The sequence below is a fragment of the Anas platyrhynchos genome, chromosome 21 (assembly GCF_047663525.1).
Source record: "Anas platyrhynchos isolate ZD024472 breed Pekin duck chromosome 21, IASCAAS_PekinDuck_T2T, whole genome shotgun sequence".
Taxonomy (NCBI): domain Eukaryota; kingdom Metazoa; phylum Chordata; class Aves; order Anseriformes; family Anatidae; genus Anas; species Anas platyrhynchos.
In genome coordinates, this window is record NC_092607.1 from 4,083,462 (window position 1) to 4,109,121 (window position 25,660).

Consider the following 25,660-nt stretch of genomic DNA (forward strand, 5'->3'; position numbering starts at 1 on the left):
GGTTTTGGCTTTCCTTGATTTTCTTTTTGCTTTGTTTTCAAGTGTATTGGTCATGTGGATCCAGTAGCTGGAAAGTGATCGGTGATGGTCAGTTTTGCATAGTAATGGTGCCACTTCAGCACAGTTGGATAAGGGGTGATAAATCTCTGTGAAAGTGCTCCTCTTCTTTGTCTGGAATTCAGGATACTGATCTGAATCCTATAAATATCATGAAAGTTGAATGTAACCTTTGCCCATGTAGAATATTGTATTATTCACTAAGACATCAATTTTGAAATTTTGTTATTTGTGTATCCCTTACATTTTCCCATGAGCATATGAATCCTGTTACAACGAATTTAAGCCTAATAGAATAGGTTTGATTTACCTATTTTCTGCAATACCCAGGGAAAGTACTACATAGGCTCTGAGGGGTCTGTAGACCACAGGCTGAAAACCATTGTAGTAGGCCACATAGCTTGGCCCTTTAAATTGTCTTTAGAAAGTATTTTTTAGTACTTTTTCTTAACAAATGTGTCCCATATTCTTGGGTTAAATTCTAATTTAGAAATTGCTACATAGAAACGGAAACTTATTTATTTAATAGCTGTTTGTCATCCTTATGTTAACCCCTTACTGGTAGTTGTTGTGCCATCTGTTTAATACTGTGAGATTAAAATTATGTTGTAGCAGAATGTCAACATCCTTAATGTAGCCAGTATAAACCTTTGTTTTCAAACATGATTGTTCTCAAATTATGGTTTTGGCTTCTGAATTCTATAGCTATTCTTGTTGCCTTGCTTGGGCCTCAGTTCTAGTTTATAGTCTTACAGAGGACCGTATAACACCAAGGTTCTCCCTCCTGCCCCAGATTTTCTCTTTTGTGGCACTATTTTGAATGTACTGGATAAAGAGTAAGGTTTTAAAAAGAAATTGCATGTCCTTTAAATTAAAAATATCTATTTTGGCTCTGCATGTCAGCAGAGGTAAATAGCTTAAACATTACTCTATACAGACAGCTGAATAAACATTTTGTGTATCTTAATTGCTTAGTATAAATGGAGCATTTTGCAGGGGATTCTACAAAAGGAAACTTAAAATATGAGAGGCTCAAACTGGAGAGTGAATCTAAAATTGAGTGATTTTCCCTAGTAACCTGTGACTTCACAAAACTGTCTTATGTCTTTTTAGATAAACATTCAGATGTCAGGTATGCTTTTGTCGTACTTCGTATCATTTCTGGTATTTAGATGGTTGCTTTGAATACAGCACTGCTGTTTAAACAAGAGATACTGTTATTGAATAAACTGCTACCATTTTAACTACAGTACAGGAATGAGGCAGTGCAGTGCTGTCAGACGCCATTTTAAGAATCCTGCATAAATAGCATAGCTACCGATGAGTAAGAGACTGTTATAGGTGAGTGCTTATACAAAGCTGCTATTTATTCAGCAATGGCATGCAAATATTTTTTTTCAAATTTTTATTGAATGCAGTTTTTTGAAATCATTGTTTATATTTGCTACTCACAAATGTGATATGGGAGAGGCAGGAATTATCTTAAGGATGAAATTCAGTTTTAGTGCTTATAGTTTTAAATCAGTGTGTTTTTTTTTTTTGTTTGTTTGATTGTTCTCTATTAATTAAAAGGGAAAATGAATTCCATAAATACATAATTCTAGAATTGATGTGCTTATTCCCTAATGTAGATCTAGGCTGTGTATATGGTCATTGGCTGTTTTCAAGTGGTTTTCCATATCTGTCAGTTTTTACTTGGTTAAATGTCAAGGTGCACTAGTTCATCTGCAACTTTTAATTGCTCTTGGTAGTTTATATAGATCAGGGCAGGTTTAAAGATTTTTGTGTATGTACATTTTTTTTTTAGATAAATACTAATAGTACAGGAATTATTTTCCTAAACAGAAGCAGTATTTCTTGTCTTAAATTTGGAAAACTGAATTTCATTCAAACAAAACAAGACTCTTCATGTTAATAGATTAATAGAGAATGTATTTAAAAATCGTGCAGCTAAGGTTTTTTAGTTGGTTTTTTTTTATTTATTTATTATTATTATTATTTTTAACTGAAGTATCAATAAATCCTGTATGTTTGCAATCCTCATTTTTTTTTTTCTTTCTGTCCACAACTATCCCCAAAGGAATAACCTCCACCCCTTCCCCTCTCATTCAGACATGTTAAGATGATTTGTATGAAACAAATCAGTTCAACATTTTAGGAAACAATTTCTTTTTTAAAGTAAGTTTTGTCCACACTAGTAGGGAAGCTTTAAATGATTAATTGGTGCTCTAGTCAATTGACAGTGAAACTGGCAGTGCTTGAATTTCAATTGTGTTCTTAAAGTATGTTCCTCTTTATTCATTCATCTTCATAAGGAAATAAGAGAATAAGAGTAACATTCAGAATGATACAAGGTATTTTCTGTATTCAGTTGGTTACCTAGTTGCCTACATAGCAGCATCATTTCTGAGCCGCAACCTGAGGGCATCACATTAATAATACACATGCATGATAGTAATGCATGCTATCTGAAATAGCATCTCTAAGCCCTGCAAAAATGAAATCCCCTCAAAATACAACTCTCTAGACTGGCCTACTTGATCACACAGTTATTGTTTACAGAAAAATAGATGCTTGTTTGTATTTACTTTGCTGCTGTTCTTGATTTTCATTTTATTTTCATTATGTGTAATAAGAAGATACCTCTTACTAAGGACCTGTTTTTCTTGAATTATTTCATTTGAAATCTTTGGCTAATGAAATTTATGGGTTTGGAAGTTTGTGCTGTATAAAGCATTTTCAGAATATTGCTCGTAATGATGGAAGGTACGAAGGTGAAAAGATCTGTCAGCTTTAGAAAAGTTACTGTAAACTTGCTGTGAATTCCTAGCATGTATTTGCAAGCTTGAGTTTTAAAGATTACCACTACAATCATCACTACTACCATTCAAACAATGTCATGTTGTGCAAGTCATAATACACTACAGCAAATAAAACAATGGGAGATGCTTCTGAAGAGTTGTGAACTTTAAGTATCTTTTATAGCTAAGTCTAACACACTTATTTAGCTCTCCCCCCAACATTTTGATGTTTTTTTTTTTTTTTTTTTTTTGAATAATCACAGTAGTTTTCGTACCTGCTTAAATGTTTGTGCCATTGTTGTCAGTTGAGAGAGATTAAATGTAATAGAGAAATGGAGATACAATTTGCTCCTATAAAGGTATAAAGGTCAATTTTCATAGTATACTGTATAATTGCTGAATTTTGTGTTAGTTGGGGGTGAAGAGCAGTGTGCAGATGTGTGTATAGGACATATGCACCTCCATTGCTAAGAGAGATGTATAACCTTTGTGTCTAGTGGTGAATCCATTTTGACTGTTCTTTTACATTTCTGTCCACAAGTCTTTGGGAAAAGCAGTCTTCAGACATCATCTTTTGTATGATAAACCAGAGATGTGTCAAGTCAAGATACTTCGTTTGTCTTGGAACTGCTTTTGAAGGATGTTTTTCCTGTTTCTTTAGATCTCTTGAAAGAACATTTTTAAAAGGGGAGCTGGCTGAATTTCCAAAATTGATCTCAGTAGATGGGAAGAGCCAGATTTTGAGTGAAGAAATGTTAGAAGTCCTAACCTGTAACACCCCTGCGGTGCTAGGTTTGGGCCCACAGGAGTAAAGCACCTTCAGTCAGCTCTGACTTCCCATGCTTCTTCAGTCAGGGATGTAGGAACAGTTCCCACTCCTGAGCAGCTGTATTGATCTGCCACACCCATTTCTCCCTGTATTCATGCACAATGCTTAGCTGTTTAATGCTGACTTGGGGCAGCTGTTGTGTTATTCTTGTTGTATCATGTTCCCCTGAGGTTGTACCCCCAGCACTCAGTGCTAGCACAAGTTCTCTGCAGTATCTTTACCAATGATCTGGACGGGGGGATCGAATACATCCTCAGTAAGTTTGCAGATGACGGCAGGTTAGGCGTGAAGGTAGGAGGGAGCTCTGCAGAGGGAGCTGGATGGGCTGGATCAATGGGCTGAGGCAAATTGTATGAAGTTCAGCAGGGCTGAGTTCTGGGTCCTGCACTTGGGGCACAACAACCCCATGCACGGCTACAGGCTGGGGAAAGAGTGGCTGGAAAGCTGCCCAGCAGAAGGGGACCTGGGGGTATTGGTCGCTAGCCAGCTGTACATGAACCAGCAGTGTGCCCAGGTGGCCAAGAAGGCCAACAGCATCCTTCCTTGTATCAGAAATAGAGTGACCAGCAGGACCAGAGGAGTGACTGTCCCTCTGTACTCAGCTCTGGTGAGGCTGCACCTCGAGTGCTGTGTTCAGTTTTGGGCCCCTCACTACAAGAAGGACATCGAGGTGCTGGAACGTGCCCAGAGAAGGGCTATGAAGCTGTTGAAGGGCCTGCAACATGAGTCCTGTGAGGACTGACTGAGGGAACTGGGGTTGTTTAGCTTGGAGAAGAGGAGGCTCAGGGGAGATCTTACTGTGCTTTACAATTACCTTAAAAGAAGTTGTAGTGAGGTGGAGATGAGACTCTTCTCCCAAGCACCAAGTGATAAGATGAGGTGAAAAGGCCTCAAGTTGCACTAGGGGAGGTTTAGGTTGGATATTAGGAGAAATTTCTTTACTGAAAGGGTTGTGAAGCGTTGGAACAGGCTGCCCAGGGAAGTGGTTGAGCCCTGGTTGAACACCCTGGACGTTTCCAAGAACCATGTAGGAGTAGAATTTAGTAACATGGTTTAGTGGTGGGCTTTAGGACTAGGTTAAGGGTTGGACTGGATGACCTTAGAGGTCTTTTCCAACCTGAATGATTCTATGAACAAAATGCATCTGACGCATTTGGATGAGTCTGGAACATCATCATTTTAATGTAAATTAAACCTGAGCTCCTGCTAAAGGGGTATTTCAGTCCCAACAGCCTCCTTCTCCCCCCTGCCCGCATTATATCCTCATTTCCTCTTTTCTGCACATCTAGCTGCACAGTGAGCTAGATAACAACATTGATTCAGTTAAAATTGACATGATTTTTGGAACATGAAGTCAGCTATTGGAGAGACCTTTTCTTTTAGTAGCAGACAGTGTAAAATGATCTTAAGACTTCAAACGGAGTCTTTACAAGACGTGTATGTTCTAATCTGTGGCTGAAACTGGATATGTATTTTAAAACAGGTAATGTGTGCTGCCAATTTATTTCACTCTTGACAGAATTAGTGTGTATTATATTTACAAGTCGATTTTTTAAAAAGCATTCTTTTCATATCACCAAACTGTAATCAAATAGGATTTTATATGGGGAAAGAGAAGAAAAGTTGTGCAACATGGGAAGAGAGTAACGAACCCATCCTGTAAGCCCATACATCCTTATTTCTTAGGGAAGATAAGGGGCAAGGGCAAGTTCTGGTGTCTGCCACACACTGTCAGCTCCTCTTTGCTAGAGGCCTTCTGGGAAAGGATGTAACAAATGCACAGTATAACTGATCTTCCCATGCATAGTAAATCAGTGAGCATCATATTATGGTCAAGTCTACTATGCATTTAATTTGTCTGTGCAAAATAAATCTGAGAAACATTGTGCTATGGTCAACAGTGCTACACATTTACCATAGTTCTGGTCACATGGCTCCCTTTCTGTGCTCCTGGAATTAGCAGCATCATTAACAGAACTTGTATTCTGTGTTTTATGACTTTAAAGTGATTAATTTGTGAATTATTACTATATATGAATGACAAATATAAAATAACATTTTCTGCAGTTGATGGATCTTCTCAGTTTTGAGTCTTCCATACATTGAGCTCTGTTAATTTTTATTTAAAATTTTGGCTGATGTAACTGTCCTGTTTAAAATATGAAAGGATTTCCAACCCAACCCCCTGACAGTTGATAGGTGCTCAAAAGTAGTTTTGATGAATACCAGACTAAAAAGTCCTTCTGCTGGTAAGTTTTACTTTGTTTAGAAAACTGTTTTAACTTACACCAGTAACAAAACTTCTGCTAATACAAACTGTTTGTCAGTCTCAAGAGTTTTTCTGTTATAAATGTAACTAAGCCCTCCCTGTTACTTCAACTCTCCGATTAGCTGCCTTAGGCAGATTTAATGGTATTGGCTAAAGCAAAGGTCTCTAGCTGTCATCTTGGCCTTCATGGTAGAAATAGCTGTCCCTATTGCTGGGTGGCTGAAGGGAAAATCTCAGTCCACTCTTAGCAGCAGTAGCTCACAGTCTGCCGTATCAACATAAACTGGTATTAGCAACAACTTATGTTAACAAACCAGACAGTAAATCCTCATTGCAGAGGAAAAGATCTACATCCTGCTTGCCTGTCATGCTTTAGTGGTATTAATAGACAACTGTGATACCTGCTTCAAGCACTGTAACTGCATTTGTCCATTATTTTGAATTTGGGCTTGCTTCAATGTCATGTTTTCTTTTATCATTTATCTACAGCAGTCATAGTTGCAAAACTGGTGTGTAACTCAATACTTTTATTTTTTTTTCATCTCCCATTGTCCTTCTCCAAACTGACTTAAGTAGTAAAATGTATTGAGTTATTTTCCTGAATGGCATAACTATAAGAAAGTAGAATACTAGCAAGTCAGCTCTATTCTTTCATCTAATTAATCATTTAATCCTGCCTGGAATAAATTAAAAGCATCTGTATAAGATCCTATGGTTGAATGGTAGTAACAACTCAGTTCTGTTTATTCTTTATTAAAGATAATAATTAATGGAATTGTATTGCCAGTGGATTATAAATATGTAGTTTTCTGATAGAGTCTCATTTAAAAATCCTTGAAATTATATATTTTAATAGTTTTTGAAACTGCATGTTACATTCTAATTTTGCAAGATGTTCTGTTGCTAAATCTGTTACTTCAGCTAATCTGCTCAGTGGTGCAGGCGAGTGTTTAAACATTAGCAGGAGTCTGTTCACACAGCTTATACAGGCCTTAGATGAGGAGGCACAAGGAAGAGAATTGTCTGTCCTATACTATTTATACAGACAATGGCATTCATGTTACAAGGCTGTTGTTAATATGGAAATGTTGCCTTTGTGATGGGTAACATGTAGCACGCGTGTGTACCTGGACTGCCTCTCTCTATGTTCTGGTCAGTGTATACTCTGGCGAACAGCAGACCTTTAATTTCATCAGAAATCTTAATATAGTTGTATTTGACAGTGTCATGTTGAATTTCTATGTATGAAGTTAGACATGGGAATAATATAAACTAAAACTCTTCTAATTCACTTTTTTGACTCCTGCAGTTTGGCTGAAGAGGAAATAAAGGCAGAGCAGGAGGTGGTGGAGGGGATGGATATCTCCACTCGATCCAAAGGTGAGTGAGAAGGACTATTTCAGGTGTGTTCTACAACAAAGAAGAATATTTGTAAACAGGATAGCAGGAACTGTGCAATCATGTAATCTACAACAAAACTTGACTTCAGTGAAGATGCAAGACTCACTGTATATTTTATGGTGTCTGTTGTATCTTGGAAAGTGTTTAAGTTTTTGCTAAGTTTTTGTTAATATGTCAACCCTACCCCCCACCTGCACGCTCCATTGTTATTTCTGGTTTACAAATAACTAAGGTTAGGTCCTTGGAGAAAACATCACCCTTTTGTATCATCTTACTTACAATGGCTTCCTTTGAAGTACTTCTAGATTTGCAATGTAGGGGAAGGAAATACTACCTTAATATTTTTACGTATGGTAACCGATCCTAATTGTTCTAAGTGTAAAGAAGAACATTAACATTTAAATTTCCATAAAAACTGGTCCACTGAACAGTGGGGTTTCAAGGATATTAATGTATGTATCCCATTATCCTCACTTGAAGAAAACTCGATGGAATTGTAGGTGACTGAGAATTTCTGTTCCTCAGGTTTCTGGAGTTTTTCCCATGAATAAGTTACTAGAGGCAAATGCTGTTCCCTCTCAGTATAAAGAAAGCCAAAGATGTAACCATCTATTATCGGTGTAAATAATGCTACTGTCATTTGGAGTGGGGGAGAAAAGCGTTTCAATCAAATACTTGTGCATAACCACTTGCTCCAGTTCATTGTAATTGACTGCCAGCTGCCTGTCCATACTTCTTTTGCACTTGCAGCTGACTTTGTAGCTCAGTTTACCTGAAAGCTATTTCTGTAAAACAGCAGCAATGGATACTACCATCCTGTTTAAATTCTGACGCACACACGCATTTCTACTACAGGGGTCTTAAGTCCTGTCAGTTCTTGACTGCACAGATGTAATTGTCTTAAAAGCTTGGCACAGGTCATCTTCATTCTCTTGTTGTTAATTACAGATCTTGTGGAGATAACATGGTTATTAAATTGAATTTAGGTCATATGTGTACTAATGGACAGTAATTTTCTTGTTTCAGTTCTCTTGGTATGGTTAGATAGTGTAATACCTACCATCTGACAGCTCAGAAGAGATTCAGTTCCTCATTTTGGCCCCCCTTCTCCCTGTACTTTTCCCCCTTCTCTGCTTCTTGTCTTGCACACCAGTCTCCATCCCTGAACTATTTGTAATGTTTACTTTTCTCTATACTTCTGTTTGCTTAGCTAGCAGAAAATTAACCTTTTTTTTTTTTTTTTTTTTTTTTTTAAACGATTGTAACTGAAAGGGGAAATTCTCGGTCCTCCCTGCTCCCAGCTTTGTGGTCCCACCACATAACTCCTTTGTGGTCCTTGTCAGATCCCAGCCAATATTGGAGACAAAGGAGGTGATAAGTCATATTTCCGCTTCAGTTCACCTTAGAAAGACTTTGACACAGATACTGATACTAATAAGAGTTTCACATGCATCAAGTGAGGTAAACTATTACTTATGTCAGTCTGACATCCAATATCTAAAAGCCGTTTATGAGTCTAATACCTGTTTATGTAGTTCTCTACAATTTTAGCACTGCTGTTTACTCAGCACAGAAGCAAATGTATGATCCATACAACAGGTTGCAGTTCCCTTGCATTTAATTGTAGTGCTGGTCTGACCTCAAGGTGTAGTGATTCAATGAATTAAGCCCACAGGAAAACTTCTGCTTTTCTTGTAGGGTTAAGATGAAATTTCCCAGGACAGTAAGCTGATTTAATCCCTCATGGTTATTGAGAGGGGCAGTCTTTCAACTCGCAATCTCGGCTCTCACACATCATCTTGCAGCTTCCCTTGCTTGGGCTCTGTTCAATTCTAAGCAAGTTAACCTGTAAGAAAAAGACTCGTGCTTTTATACTTCACTGACTATCCATTTTCTTTAATTGGTTTGTTAAATTTGAAATGTCTCTTGGGCAAAACCTGTGCCTGCACTATTCTAAGGGGAAAAATAACCATCACCCATTCTTAGCCCTTTCAGCTACATTTTTGTTGGTGAAGAAGCATTGTGGGACACAAAATAAGTAAATAAATAAAGACTTACCTATAAGCCTTGTTACAAGGTGGTAGAACTTATACTAGTTGAATACATAGGAAGTTTGCATAGAAAATAAAAAGGAAATGACTGTGGAACATAAATGTCATCTGCTTAGTACTAGAGTTGGTCATGTTCTAGGCATGCTAAAATGAACCTTTCTTGGTTTGTTATATGTATTGAGATGAGTTTCTCTGTTAGTTCCATGCAGTGTTTCTGCTATAGAAAATTCACAAACCAGAATTTAAAAACTGTTGTTACACTGTGGATAAGGTAGAAAAAAATGTGGCAAGGTTCTATACTGGTGTGATAGTGGTAGCAATGCTTCCTCTTGTAACATTAATCTTGTTCAGAATTTTGCTTTGTGTGTTTTAGAAAGGGTGTAGATGAGGAAATTGACCCTATATAGACGAACCCTTAAGCATAGAGCTCTGTTTGTGTTTTGTGGTTTTGTTCTTGATGGTCTGAGAAGCTTGTGCAGAAGTTAAATTGACAGTATTGTTTAACTTCACGTTTGTCCTGGGGAAGCTGATGTGCTCCAAGTTTGTAGCCTTAGTTGCTCTGCTACAGTGTGCTTTGTACAGCAGGTAGTGATAGTTGTAATGAAATAGAATGTTTTAAAGCCAGCTAGATCTATGCAGACCTCTTCATAGAGGTTCTTGTTTTGGAATAAACAGTTTAATTCTAATTGTTATAAATCAATTCCAGTTCAGTTTAGGCTAAGCTGAAACATGCATTGTTTAATCTGTAACAAAGGTGTCAACGTAGCCTTTTGAATTGGTTTAAGTAAGATGGTGGTTTCAAAGCAGACTAAGCTGGTCAAACTGCTCAGTGCTGCAGTTTTATCCACTTCCGTCAATAGCTAAGCTGACAGGAAACTAACTGAACCATAAAACATGCATAGTTTTCTACTAGCTTAGTGTGCTGAAATAGCTTGGTAGATTGCCAGAACTGGTGTAAGATAGAGGGCAGGAATATACCAGTTGAGTGCAGGAAGTGTCCTGGCAGAGGTTTGGCAGCCAATATTTAGATGGGTTTAGGCTCTAATGAAATTAAAACATAAAACCATAGCTGAGACTTCTTATGCTTCAGAATGTGGTGTCTAAGAGTGAGTCTATAGCAATAGTCAGGAGGAGGAGCAGACTTACTGTAGCAGTTCTAATTTAGGTCTTCCTATAAGCTGTGAAAGTGCAGCTTCAGTAAAGATGGGGTTTTAAAATATACTGCTGCCTTGATCAGAACAAGCAGGTGTAAGGCATCTGAAAACTGGAAATGGGAGATGATGTATTAAAGAGAATAAAGAGAGTTTGAGAAAACAGAATGGATTCGGTATCTGTTTAGCAAAGGAGAAAGGCCAGAGATTAGATTATTGTAATATTTTGTCTTCTGTATATGATACATTAACATATTGGACAGAAACATCTTGTTGTATTTCTTTTCCAGCCCTATGGACTACTTTTTATACTTGTTTATTAAGTATTTCAAGATGGAGCTTTCAAGGCTTTCTGGAGAATTTCCTGAATGTTTCCAGGTTGTGCTCCCAGAGCAGTAGAATCAGCTAAATCATTGTCTGATGCAGTTCTGTCTTCACTTGTACTTGTTTTCTTTGGACAGCAGTAAACTCATCAATGAGCTTTTTCATACTGTTGAATTTGAAGATTTTGTTTGTTTGTTTTATAATTCTCAGGTCAGTTTTTCATCTACTTACCTGTTGATAGAAGTTAGCCTTGGTGGCAGATGGACTTCCATAAAGGCTTCAGCTGTATTTCAGCTAGTACTCTGTTTGCCTGCCTAGTAACTAGTCAAAGGGAGTTCTTTAACTCTCTCCGTCCCTTCATGAGTCATACATTCCTTATGTTTCCTTTGCATCTAGATGTATACTGGCGCTTAGCCAGTCCTATTCTAAGTGAGTTAAGAACTTGGGTACAGAAGCAGTTTTATATGTGCTTATCTCCCTGAACCTGATTACTAGGGAGTTGGATAGATGTCATTGATAGGATCAGACTTGTCCTGTCAGTGACAATTAGTCATTAGATGGTCTTAGCTGTGTCATCAAATGATATCCTGAAACACTACTACACTTAATGGTGAGAATTCTGACTAGTACAGATTTTGTCCTGCAGAAGGTTTGTATTGAAGGCATCTTAAGGGCACCTCTCAGCAGTAAAGACGTTGGTCAGCTATTTTGAATACATGTATAAATACAAAATGATCAGTAAAATCAAATTTCCCAAATAAATTATATCCATTGTAACAATTTCATAATAAAACATTGTTTATCAACTTTCTGATACTGTTGTGGTTTAACCCCGCCAGCAGCTAAACACCACACAGCTGTTCACTCACCCTCCCCCCTCCCTCTCTGCGATGGGGGAGAGAAATGGGAATATGAAGCCCGTGAGTTGAGATGAAGACAGTTTATTAAGACAGAAAAATAATAACAATAATAATAATAACAATAATGATGATAATAGTACTACTACTAATAATATGTACAAACAATGCAATTGCTCACCACCTGCTCACCAATGCCCAGCCTAACCCCAAGCAGCCCGGCTCCCCCACCCCAGCTAGCGACCCTTATATATTGTTTAGCATGACCCCAGATGGGATGGAATACCCCTTTGGCCAGTTTGGGTCTGTCCCCTCCCAGCTCTTGCTGCACCCCCAGCCTGCCTGCTGGCAGGTCAGAGTGAGAAGCTGAAACGTCCTTGGCTTGGTGTAAGCACTGCTCTGCAACAATTAAAACATCAGCATGTTATCAGCACTCTTCTCATCCTAATCCAAAACATAGCACCTTACCAGCTACTAGGAGGAAAAATCAACTCTGTCCTAACTGAAACCAGGCTAGATACCAAGTATGAAATTCTTGCTTCAATGTGAAAAATAATTTGAGAATGCTTCAGTTCAAAGCAGTACAGCCTGAGACTTTTTTCAGTAGTGCAGAGGGTCTTCAGGAGTACCTTGGGGCAGCAAGTCCCCCTACAGCCAGGCTGTAGTTTATAAGCTGCTTACCTCTGCTATATTGCCAGAGGTTTGCGTATGTTCCTTGTTTTTATCTTTCAAAGTCCTGCACTGAAGACATGTAACAATGTCTTTATGTACTTGCCCAAAACTGTAATGTAAGAATTAATCAGGATTTACACAACCATGGCTAACCTCAGTTATTTTGTACATCAAGCAACTGGATTGGGTTAATTGCATCAGTTGAAGTTTCTGGAATGTAAACAGGCTTTAGTGGTTGATCACAACTGGGTCATATTTCAAAATCCTGGCATAAGATTAAAATGCCTCAGAGTTGGCATATATGTTCTAAAAGAGTTATCCATCATATTGTTGAGCATTTTGTAGATAATTCAGCATGCTATAGTATGATAGGTAATGGGTTTGAAAATTCATAAATCTGTTAGCAACCATTCAGGATAATAATAATAAAAAAGTTTAAATGGGAGCCTTCATACTTCCAGAAACTGTAAGTAATTGAAGCTTGATACCAAATCAGACAATTGTGATGCTCACATTGGAGTTAGTATTGCTCCTTTTTGTCTCAGAATTCTTCCTCAAACCCTTTAGCGCATATGCGCTCAGAGCTTTTGAGGAGGAGGAAGGAAGGGAGAAGTGATAGTCTAGGTGAAGTTAGTCCAGTCTTCTGTGAACAGTAGTTACTGATCCTGTAGTTACGTGATGGCATGTTTAAACAATGATTTCTAAACTTCAGGTGAACCTCAGGCTAGCATGTCATTTCCCAATGGATGCTTTGGGAGAGCACTCATCAGTGCTTATGTCAATGTTGGTAACATTGTAGAACAATTAATAATAAACTAATGATGAAAAACAAGTAGCTATTACTGAGAAGTTAGAAGGTTATTTCAAGTGTATTTTTTCACTTGCACTAGAAACAATTTTTAAATAATGTGGAGGTAAAATTAAAAATCTCAAAAATTGAGAAATAATTGGAGTAAGATTGTTTGGCAAAATTATTCAGTAGAACAATTGGTTTATCATATAATCTTCAACGAAATGTTCATTTATTATTTCTCTGTAATGCCCTTCATTTAGAGTACCGAACATTTCATATTAACTTCTTTCTGAGTGCTGGGTAACTGTAAGTCTGACCCCTGCCTTTTCAGGTAGACTATTCTACCAGCACAACTAAATCTGAAAGAAAATGCCTTTGCATTGTTGTTTTCCTGTCTGTTCCTTATTTTTCTTAAAGTTATATCTTACATTGCCTCCAGAAAATCTTTTGGCATTTCAGTAACTTGTCAGTTGGAAACAAAAAACACAAAAATCATAATTCAGGTAAGTTTTTGTGTGTTTTATGAGTCACCACTTGTTTATTTGAAAATCCCTAATATTTTCAGGCTTGAGCCACAGAAGAAAATTACACTAGTTTAATGTAAATGTAAAGTAGTTTTCAAAATCAGTTAATCAAACATATATTTATATGGGATCATTATTGCATTGGTTCAATCAGTATTGAATCAGTACCTTTTTCCAGTTAAAGTGTAGTTTGGATTTGGCAGTAACTGAATTGCAGTTCAGTTCTTGTTTAGCTAATAGCAGCTTAACCCTTTTCTGATCTGAATCAGACAGCTTTGGAATAAACATCATTTGAAAGTGAGAAAGTATGACATTATGGAGGTAAGTCAATAAAGAAGAACTTAAATTTTACACCTTATTTTCTTCTTTGCATACTAGAGCTAAGGTGCCACATGCAGTGTCACAGTCTACTCCGCTGGTGGCAGTTATGTGAGTAACTGGAGTAAGAAATGGGAGTAAGAAATGGAAGCCAAAGGGCAGAATGCTATATGCTTCTGTTATCCTCCTGGTTCAAGCTGTGCCTACATATGTATGCTCTGGAAATAAACGCCCAAGTCTGTTCAGTGAGTTATGCTGAGGGAGTTACTTGCTGGAGAGAAACTCAAGCTCACAGGTCATTGCAAGTACTTTAAGGATATTGTTTCGAGGAGGGAGAGAGAATTCTTCAGGTCACTGCATTGGGAAAACAAGGATTAAGGCATGGTCAGCACTTCACAGTAAGAGCAATTTAGTTATGGCTTCCTTCAGGAGCGTGTGGAAAAGCCTCGTTGAGAACTGCAGCTTTCAGAAAAGAAACAAAGCCTGACATTGTACATACTGTTTGTGCCACGTGGTGATGGCAGGATGAGAAAAAAACTGGTGCGATGCAGTTTTTGCTGATTGCTCTGAATGCAAACAGTTTCCGTGCTGAGTAAGCTCCATTCTACTTTAATGAAAAATTTGAATTCAGAACTTGTTTGGGTTTTAGGTTTGATCGCTTTGGTTAAGTTGTGGGTTTTGGTTTAGCTGACACTGCTGCAGTGTTTCTTTCATGATAGCTGTATTAGCTCAGCTCTCTTGGGATATATGAAGCATGTGCCAGCCAAAGGAGTTCTTCTGCCAGCTTCTGTATGTGATTAGCTGAATTGGAAAACAAAACAAAGAAGGAAAACTAAAAATCTCAACAAAACAAAAAACAACCCTAATCTGTCACTTGTAGTTGTACCCGTGTTACGATTTTTATTGTCATAGTTGCTTAAGGAGGCGGAGAGAAGCAGACGTATTTTTCTCATATTTAGAGGACATATCTTATTTGACTATTTGTTGTATTGTCAAACTAATCTGAATTTTGGCCTAAAGGAGTAGGAGGCAGATTCACTTGAATTGAAACAAGTCAAGTAACAGTAATGGTCTCAGACATACTGTATTGGTTTAATTCAGCATAGGCATGTGAGAAAATAACTGGTCCTACATGTAGGCTACTGTTGTAGAAAGGGGAGGGGTAGGAGGGAAAAAATCATATTTCTTAGTGCCAAAGACAACTTAGAACATAAAATGTGTGTGTTTTTTTTTTTTTTTTTAATTATTATTACTTTACACAAGCTTAACTACGTTCTGCTGAAATTTTGTATCTTATGCGTACAGAAAAATTTCTCTGACAGCCAACGCAACATTTCTGCTAGACAGCACTGCTGAAATAGCTGTGCCTATGTAACTCCAGGAGTAGACGCTTTTCCTGGTATTGTCAAAATTATGTGTGGGGTTAAGTTAGTGCAGCTATTCTGTATGAACAAAACTCAGGATGGACAAATGGTTCTAAATTTCTCATCCTTCCCTCAGTTGTATCTTCCATTTAGCTTCTTTGTGTTTTTCAGATGTTTTTCATATTTATTTACAATTTCCCCAATTCTTAATCATTGTCTTGACATGTTACCAAGCTTTTGGTCAATCATAAATCACTGTATAGCACCAAATTCTCCATACAATCATGTGGAAAGAAGTCAAAACAGCTGCTATTTTCTGTGCAGTTACATATTTTGGGGAAAAAAAAAGTTAAAAAGGTCCAGGAAATGGAGAAAAAAAATACTTGTCATTACACCTGATAGGTCTGGGCCCACCTGTAGAGTATAAAGCTAATTATAATTATAAAGCTAATTATAAAAGACTGATTGACACAAGTTAATGTAGAGCACTACAACTTCTCATTTACAGAAGTTCTACTACACCTTTTCCGTCTTTCTTTATATTTTCTTCCATACGTGTGGACAGAGTATGTCTTAAAAATGCTTAGGTGCAGCTTCAGTTCACTTCTTGAACTTGAATCATGAGTAAGACATAGTGGCATCATGGAGCTTTTTGAGCATGTTTTCTCAAGGTTTTTCTACGTTTTTAACTATGTAGTTTCTTGATAATGTTTTACTCTGTCCACTCAAAAATATGCTATTTTCAATAAATGTAAGCTTTATAAGCAAGCATTCCAAGGTTATTAAGACTACATTGTATGTATCGCTCCTATTTTTACATCAATGTCATTTGGCCGTTTTCATAGCTGAGGCAAGTCATTAATTCATTATTAGTATATGCTCAACTGCTGTTCAAAATCTTTCAATTTCTGCCTAGCTTGTTAACCTTAGCTCCATTTGTGCAAATCGTTATTGCAGCCAGTTTTTTATTTCTTCTTATTGACAGTTTGACCTTCACATTTGTTGAAAATACAGAGGTCATCTGGAAATGTATTCTAGTTTTTCATTGTGTCATTGACCCTCTAAGATTTGTGCTAAGTGACAAATTACCTCATCTTTGAATGAGATTCAGTCCAACTTCAATTTCACAGGGCATTATTTTGTGTACAGTTTTAAAATAAACTTCATTTCCTTGGCTCTTTTAGGAATGTCTAAAGAGAACACGTCAGTGGCCATGTTATTTGTGGTATCTGTGGTTTTGTTGTAGAAAGGAATTATATTTAATTTGTTCTGACAAGCTCTCTTTCTTACGCTGATGCTGGTTCATGTATATAAAATCCCAGAGCTCTGTCCAGTCCACCTAACCTCAGCTGCCTGATGAAAGCACCTTAGTTAGCAGCATGTCCAATCTTCCCTGGCTGTATGGTAGGAGGAGGCAAGTCAACTGCATTGTTCTCTGGAGATCTAAATCAGGCTCCATACGCATCTCTTGCTACTGGCTCTGCAGGCAGAGTAGAGTGACAGCTGTTCAAATTCAGGTAGCTCTGTAACAATGCCTGAAGGCACTGGGGATTAATACAGGCTATGGGAAGGTGACGTGCTACCCAAGAGGACTGGGAACTGGAAGGAGCTGGGACACTCGACTAGCCTGCCCTGCTAATTGAGAGCCCTGACAAAAACAGTGGCAGTGGCTTCAAATCAGATACCTGAAATATTACCTCCTCAGGCCATCTGCTAGCTCCTCTGGTGAACCTTGTTGCATCTCAGGCATGATTGACTTCTGAATGGCATTTTAGCCTCACTTTGATTTAAGATGATTGGCTGTAAACTGGAGCAGGCCCAGGACATCTGCCCCAGGCAGATTAGATGGCTGGGAGTGCTACCTACCTGCTATGGTTATGCTGGCAAAAGTGTTCTCCAGTCTTTAGTCTTGTGAATGTTTTTGTGTATCTTCCTCACACAAGGTTAAATTGATTTTGATAGTAATGCTGATGAGGTTAATACTGCCTTTCATTTTGGGATCTGGGAGATGTGAAGAATTATGGAAGTAAAGTGTTATCCAAATACGTTCAGCTCTTTATTACAGCATTCTGGTATCTGTTTTGGGGAGGACTGAGGAGACCATGGGCCTACCTTGTAGCTCAGTGACGCTTTCTCATTCAATAAATACTTAAAATTCAGACTAGGAGGCATTTGTGGGGAAAACAGTGCTCATCCACTGCCCACATGACATGGTCTGATGCTGTGTTTTTCAGTATTTTTCTGTTTGGGGAAACCTTCAGTAATCTTTGGTGGACCTTTTTGTGTTAAATTTCAAACTATTGACAACATACATGCTCTGATAAGCCCATAAATTACTGGCTGTTGTTCTGGTACCTTTCTGTTCTGACGTTCATTGGAGACTTCAGGTGAAGCGTTTCAGTGAGTTCTGCTGGCTTAGCAACCTGATGCAACTGAGCCCATCGTTCAGTGAGACCTGGAAGGAAAGATCACATATCCAGGAGGGAAGGGATAATAGCATCATCCCAGCCAGCAGTTTGATTGACTTTGGCTTCTGTCAAATAGCTGCCAAAAACTACTCTGCCATAAAAGCTGTCAAGGTAGCTTCAGTCCCCAAGCATTTCCTGTTTCCTTCCTTTGTTCTCACCTGTGTAGCTGCTTTGCTGAATGTGTTACATGCACATGTGGCTGTGCAGTGAGTGGGACCACAGAATAAAGAGCTGCAGCCAAAAGTTAGTTTTTAGACAGATTTTATTTCTCAATGGCTTTGTGTGCAGCCACAGAAACACTTCTACTAGCACAAGTGAGTAGGGAATTGAAAATACTGGAGTGACTTTGGGGAGGTTTCAGTTATTTGTCTTTATGAGAGTGGTGACTTCTGACCCCTTGGGTTTTATCTATCATTTAATTTTGTTACACACATCAAAAACTTAAGAAAAAATGAAACTTTTTTTTTTTTTTTAAAATCTGTTAATCTTTCACTTGTTTTGTCAAACTTGTTTCACTGAACTATGATTGTCAATTGCAGCTGATTGCATGCTTGTGTTTTTCTGTTTTTGAAAAACATTAGTACTTTGTAATTAAGCTGAGCTTTCTGTGTTCATTAGGAGTCATTTAAATTTTGTTCTGAGAAAATAAAGTTGCAAATGCTCACATTTTCACCTAGGATATTTCTGATGAGCTTGTCAGTGATTTTTTTAAATATATTTTATTTTTCTTAAGTGTATTAATAACTTTTTAGCATAATTGGAGGAGTGAAACAGACTAGAAGATACACAATATATAGGCAGACCTGTTTCAATTTCCTCTCTCTGTCTCTCAAGAATTTTTTCAGTTCATAGCCACCTGGGCACACACCAGGGCTACTTAAGTTGCTGCTATTTAGTTTAAGCTGCTTGATGAGCTTACACTAAGATAGCAAACCACGACTAAGAGCAGCTGAGACACAGGCACATGTTCCCTTCTGGCCAGCTTTGTTACATGGAGTAATAACTTTGGGCATAGATTGTAACTGTGACTTATTAAACTGCTCTAGTAATTTGCTTGGTGAATGCAAGAGCTAACTGCGAAGGACACTAAAAAATTGTGTCACTTTCTTTTTGTTACTCTATCTAGCTGTCAAAAATTACTACTTGAGTGGTAGCCTTGTCTTAATTTTATCTTTTTTACAATTCAATTTAGCATGTACTACACACGACTAAGTATTTGAAGTAATATTATTTTCAGACTATTGGACAATTTGATTTTTTCTATTAACACATTTCAGTAGGTATATTTAAATATTGGAAATAGGAAGAGTGTATGACCTTGTCATTTATCATGTTATAAATTCTGTTGTTTATCTTTCTAAATTGCATTGTGAAGTTGTCAGAAATTGTTATTTTTATTCTTCTTTTAAGGGGTATTGCAGAGGTTTGCATGGAACAGTGCTCTGTGCAAATTCTGTTACACTACAGAATGTAATTGTTGTTACACTTCAAAAGATACTAAAATTTAAAATTATATGAATGGCCAGAATTCCATGGGGGGAAAAAATGTAATGTTAATCTAAATTAATATATTGAGAATTCACTTAACAGTGGCACAGCTTAGCAAGTCTATGATTCCAGTTTTGTAAGTGACTGGATGAAAGGCAATTGAGAATTTTTATTCTATTCAGTGGTGGAGTATGAATGACAAACCGTATCCTTGTCTGAATGTTGTTCATTGATATGTACTCCTTAAGAGTGTTGCTTGTATCTGTTATAGATCCTGGCTCTGTCGAACGCACAGCACAAAAAAGGAAGTTTCCCAGCCCTCCACATTCCTCTAATGGTCACTCACCACAAGATGCATCAACAAGTCCTATAAAAAAGAAAAAGAAACCCGGTCTATTGAACAGTAATAATAAAGAGCAGGTAAGAGAAGTCATGGTCTTGTTATCCTAGGATGTGAAACAATGAAGGATTTAGAGACAGATGAATAGATGCCATTTCCTCATTAGGAAACACAGTTTTCATACTATAAGAAGTATACACTTGTGGGTGTAGGAGTTTTTTAAGTTGGATTTGGGTGGGCTTTATTTTTTATTCTGTGGACTTTTTTTTTTTTTAAGAGGGAGTACCTGTGTCCTGCTTTATTTCATAAAACTAACAAGACATAACCAGTAAGTGTTATTTCGAACAAAAGGATTATAAATTAATATAGAAATAATAACAACAACACTAAAAACTCTCATTAATTTAAACCATTAGAAGGAAGTGTTTGGGGACACTATCTACTAGATTAAGAAAGATACCACAGTGTCAGTGGGAATCTATTCTCATTTCTACTACCAATTATTAACAATAATCCAGCTGTTCCCTTGCTTGGTACTATGCAGATTCCCTCTCCTTTCTTTTAATTTGCAGACAGTATACACTGCTATCAAACTAGATGAAACAAATGCTGGCAGCATTTTTCAGTTTTCATGTTTGAAACACTATTTTCAGTGTCTTCTGAATACTGAGTTCATAGCATTTGTTGTAGCTCTTAGAAGAACTCCAGAGGACTTTGAGAAATTCTGATTCAATGTATGATGCAAGTGAAAGAATTATGTGAATTATGTTGAACACCAAATGCTAGAAAACAGCTGTATCATCCTGGAACAGATTACATGAAAGCAATCTTTAGCCCTACTGAAATTATTTCTCATCTAATTTACAGATAACATACCTCTGTGTTGTTCAAAGTCCTTTTGCATGTTAGTACATTTTTGCCAATATCATGAAAACACAGGATTAAGTTCTGTGGCTTAAAGCATTTTTTCCTCATTAATAGCATCCATATTAAACATTAGTATGGTACAATTGCACTGGTTAAGAAAGAATATTAAATTCCTAATAACTGCAGTTATTCTGGAACGAAAACTGTGAATAACTCAGGCCAAAGAAGTCTTTCAGTGTTAAGTATATTTTATTGAAGGATAATTGGCAGGTCCAGTAATAGCATGTGTAGGCATTGTTGAACTAGTTTACTGTGGCCAATTTGGCTTTTACTGTGCTTCACTGCAGGCTCTTTAAACTGCTCCACATCCTGGACGCTTGCTAGTGAAACTGATGAGAAAACAAAGTTTTTCTTTCAAGACTGCTAAAATTTAAACTCCTAAAACATTTTGCTCTGATTAGAACAACTGAAAAGGTCTTTTGATGTAGTTGAGATTTTCTGTTGTTTTGTTGTTCAGATCATTTTTGAATCTTTTTTTTTTTTTTTTGTCCTTAAACTTAGCTCAGGCAAAATAAGCTGATAGATGTCTAAATTATAGGAACATCCTTGATCAGACAACTGATTCCTCCCATTTTCTAGCAGAAATGGACTCTTTTATTTAGATATTAGGAGATCATTTTTCTGTAGTGTCTTACAGATTTTAAAACAGGATCTTTAATTCTTACGATTTTAGTGTGGATATCCACTTGAAAATCGAAGTATGCAATTAATTTTACTGGTAATTTGCTTTGTCTGCAGTTGAAGACAACGCCCCATAGTTGCATCTATGTATAAGTATAGGCTATTGAGATTTTGGTCTTATAGCTGTGGTGCATGCAACTACAAACAAAATCTGCTTCTGAATTGTAAACTGCAGCTTCCTCTTTTTCACTCTGTGTTTACATGTGTCTTTCTGTCTTGGTTTGAATGGCATAATAATACATTAGAAATGTAGGAAAAGCCTTTTCTTATCCCTTTTATTCCACAGGATCTCCTTGAACCTTCCATATAAAAAAAAACTTGTATTATATAATTAAACATACACAGAGAAAGTACAGAAAATAATACCTGGTCCATTTCTGTGGTGGGAGCAAGTACCTTTTCACTAGCTGTATTGTCTGTAGAATAGGAAATGCAGACTGTCAAAACATAGAAATTCTTGTGAATCTGTAGGTAGCAAAACACTTCTGGAATTACAGTGACATTCCTTCTTTGCCTAAAATGCTATACAATATGTGATAATTACAGGTAATATCTCTTCTGATGTATCTTTTGAGATATAATCTTTAGCTGAATTGTCATAGAATATCACTTCTGCACCTTGAACATCCTCTATTCATGAAAATAATTAGACCTTGTCCTTTGTAACGTAATAAATCTAGAAAGATCACAGTCTAAACTGGCATGATAATGGTTTGTGGTTTTTAGTATTTGTCCTGTGTGAGTAGTTTTGTACAGGATGCTGCAAAGGTTTGGAACATGCATATTGTTCCACTGTTTTATGAATCACGTAGGCATGTGACAGTTTAAGGGCTCAAGAACTTGTGGAGCTGTTAATTGGTGTAGGAAGCACACAAAATTTCCTGAGAATCAAACAAAACGCTTCTGCAAACTACAAACAGCCAGTTGGATAGTTAAAATAATGTCATGAACAAATGGTTTTATGTCAAACAAAAAAAAAAATTACAGTAAATAGCTTAAAGATAAGATTATTTCCCTCCATCCCCTCTGCAGCAAACTGTGCCTATGGTTAATACCAACCAGTGAACTTTAATTCCTTTGTCATTGATAAACAGTACTTATTTTCCAATAAATGTTATAATCTCTTCAAATTCAATCTAATAAACTTTGGGTCTCTGACCCATTTTGGCTATCCCAGAATCTTCAACTGTTGTGTTTTGATATCAACTGTCATCCTTGAGCTATTTGAGGCTCAAGTGAAAGTCAAGTTCATGCAGTTTATGAAGTTAACACTGTTTTCTAGTGCAGGCAAACCAGTGGAGATTGTGAGTCTTAAATTTTGATACACATTTAAATGGTAGATTAAATCTTTTCCAGGGTTCATGCTGCTTTGGCACACCCTGTTAAGGATGTGAATCTGCTCCTGTATCACCCTACTCCATGGTTTGCCTTATCAATTAAAACCAGCACTGTCTTTCTTGATTTTAAAAAGTTGTGAATTGCTGCAACTTAGGACAGGTTTGCGTCATGTTCAGCTTCTTGTTTCATGACTAACTTCTTCAGTTGTCCTAGGTTTAGCCACTACTAAATCTCTCTCAGTATTTAGCTTCCAGAGTCCCATGGAATTCTGAGTTCAGAGGACATATAACCTTTGTAGCTACACTCTTTTCTTGAAGATAAAAGTATTTACTGATATTCATTGGATTGCGTGACCTGCACATTATGTCCTCGCCACAAAAATTTATTTTGAGTGTTGAGTGTAATTCAGCATTTGTTATCTGAACGAGAAAGTAAACCTCTTTATGAATGATTTTGTGCAATGAAAAGGATTATGTTCTTACATAAATGTTAATCAAACTCTGTAGATTTCTGCTTGTTTTATATAATGAATATTATTATTTGAAAAATGCAAATTTGTTTTGAAACCAAACCTGTTTTTCTTGCCTACATTTCAGTCAGAACTAAGACATGGTCCGTTTTACTATATGAAGCAGCCACTCACCACAGACCCTGTTGATGTTGTACCACAGGATGGACGGAATGATTTCTATTGCTGGGTTTGTCATCGGGAAGGCCAAGTCCTCTGCTGTGAACTCTGTCCTCGGGTTTATCATGCTAAGTGTCTGAAACTGACAGCGGAACCAGAGGGGGATTGGTTTTGCCCAGAATGTGAGGTTAGTTTGTTATAAGGAGTGGATTTCTTTCATGTGTGTGAGATAGAAGCAGCTTTTTTACATTCCTGGACATTTGTTGTATTCCTGTATGACCTCTTGGTAACGGTGTCAGAAGAATTTGTACAAAAAAGGAGGCATCTCTTGTTGCTTCCCCACTTCTCTGTATGTGTTCCGGGATTGTGTTTGCCTTCTTACCATGACTCTTCAACTTCCTTTGTGTTCCCATCTCTAGAGAAGGCCTCATTTCAAAGAGTGATCCCTTCATCACAGCTCTAGCTCTGAAAACATTCTTCGTTTTCAGCTAGCTTAACTTATGCTTCTTCCTGTGGGCTGATAGCTCTGCAGCAGTGCTCGAATTATTTGCCGCTGTAGGGTTTTCGTAAACAAGTGAATATTATTATTACTACTATTTTTTTTTTCTGCAGGGCTAAGGAAGAATTTAACCATTCCTCTCCAATGATTCCTGGGGAGAGAATAATTAGCATCATAGTATCTTCAATGAAAGTAAATTGGTTTATCACATGCTATTCTTTGGCCACTTAGCATATTAGAGTCCAGGTTAATTTCTCACTTATTCACATTTCTGTGAACTTGCATTTTATTGAAATTATATATTCCCATATTCACTTTGTGTGATATAGAAGATGGATGCAGTTTCCAGTCCTTTCCCTTTTTTAATTTTTTTTAAAACTTTTGTTAACGTATTCAGAATTAAAATTGAGTAAAACAATTATCTGAAGTACTTATGATGCATCATCAGAAATGTTTTGTTTCATAGGACGTAATTATTTTCTTCCATTCAAATGCTGGGATGTTTTAATGGAGAAGAATTCACCTTGAAATGTTTGCTGACAAAATATTTTGTAATCTTAATTTTTAGAAAATCACAGTTGCAGAATGCATAGAAACACAGAGTAAAGCTATGACAATGCTCACCATTGAACAGCTATCATATTTACTGAAGTTTGCACTACAGAAAATGAAACAGCCAGGGGTAAGGAAGACTTTTCTGTATTCTTGGATCATATGTTTGTCATAACACTGGGTTTTGCTTCCTTTTGTTGATCTTGAGCCTAGCATATTTTATTGGACTATATATGACAACTTCTGTACTGTCTATCACCTGGTGCAAACATTAGTTAAGACTATATATATGTTTTTGGAGTGCATTTAAAATTTAATTTTTAATGCAACTTCTGGAGATATTTTCAGTACACCTAATGAAACTACAGCATGGCTTCCCACGGGGACTTTGTGTTTTCTCACTCACTGAAAGTGGACAATGCTATTTCTGAGATACAAGGGGAGTGACAGGATATGATCTCTTACCAGTCCAGGTACATGGGCAAGATTGTAAGCACAGATGCTGTTTGGTAATTCATTATAACAATTGAAATACTAGCATCTGTCTATTAGGAGAAATATAGTTTTTTACCACAAAAATTAGTAGTATCATATGCTTGTAAAACACTGAATGTTTTCCTCTCAGTGTGTTGAAAACCTGTGCCATCAACTTGCATACCAATTGAGATTGCTGCTCTATGAATTTTTGTCTTGGAGGCAAAATTGTTTCCTCTTGACTTTTACCTCTCTCCACAAGTCTGTCTCAGTCTGCAAGATAACATGCTTCTAAGTTTCAGATATTCCAGTCACTGATTCTATGATTCGGTTTCTGGTCACTCTTCCTTCACTGCGCAAGCTTTGTCTAGTTTTCACACGTGAAGAAAAAAAGTAAATCAAAGTAAGATGCTGAGATGAATTGCCGTGGCTTGCTTTAACTCCTGTTCCTTTCTTGTACCTATAAATAAGTTAGAGGAGTCTGTCTGCAATGTTACAGTAAAATACGTCGGGAAAACCAGATGTGTGGAATCATGGGCTCTTTGCAACTTTGGTGTCTCTGTGATAAGTATTTTAGCACAACAATAGTGGCACTTTCTGGAAAGGTTACTCTTTAGTTTTGATACACTTTAGCTCTTCAAGTATTTTTACTCTGGAGTGGTCAATGCTCTTCTTTTAGGAGGAGGCATTAGAAGCTTTAAGAGCTGCTTTTCAGAAGCAAAGTGTCAGTTTTTGTTGATATTGAGTCGACAATCAAAACATTTTGAAAATGCTAGAAAAATAGAAAAATAATGTTTAATGAATGCTACAGAAATATTTTGCCCTTTAGGCATTTTACTAATAACCTGTTGTTT

At 37.0% G+C, this 25,660-nt stretch overlaps 1 protein-coding gene across 15 annotated transcripts in view; it reads left to right on the forward strand.

The window, feature by feature from the left end:
- The window catches only part of ZMYND8 (zinc finger MYND-type containing 8), a 65,534-nt gene that overhangs the window by 11,117 nt on the left and 28,757 nt on the right, over positions 1–25,660 (forward strand). For 11 of the 15 annotated variants that reach the window (XR_005260573.2, XR_011804558.1, XR_011804559.1 and 8 more), the window contains 4 exons: positions 7,266–7,336; positions 19,639–19,787; positions 23,250–23,468; positions 24,349–24,462. Coding sequence is in view for 12 of the 15 variants with exons in the window: in XM_038166469.2 (XP_038022397.1) it covers positions 7,266–7,336; positions 19,639–19,787; positions 23,250–23,468; positions 24,349–24,462 (553 nt within the window). In the remaining 3 variants the exon portion in view is untranslated. The remainder of the gene's footprint in view (positions 1–7,265; positions 7,337–19,638; positions 19,788–23,249; positions 23,469–24,348; positions 24,463–25,660) is intronic. The other 4 variants (XM_038166468.2, XM_072026619.1, XM_072026621.1 and 1 more) reach the window with 1 other exon arrangement.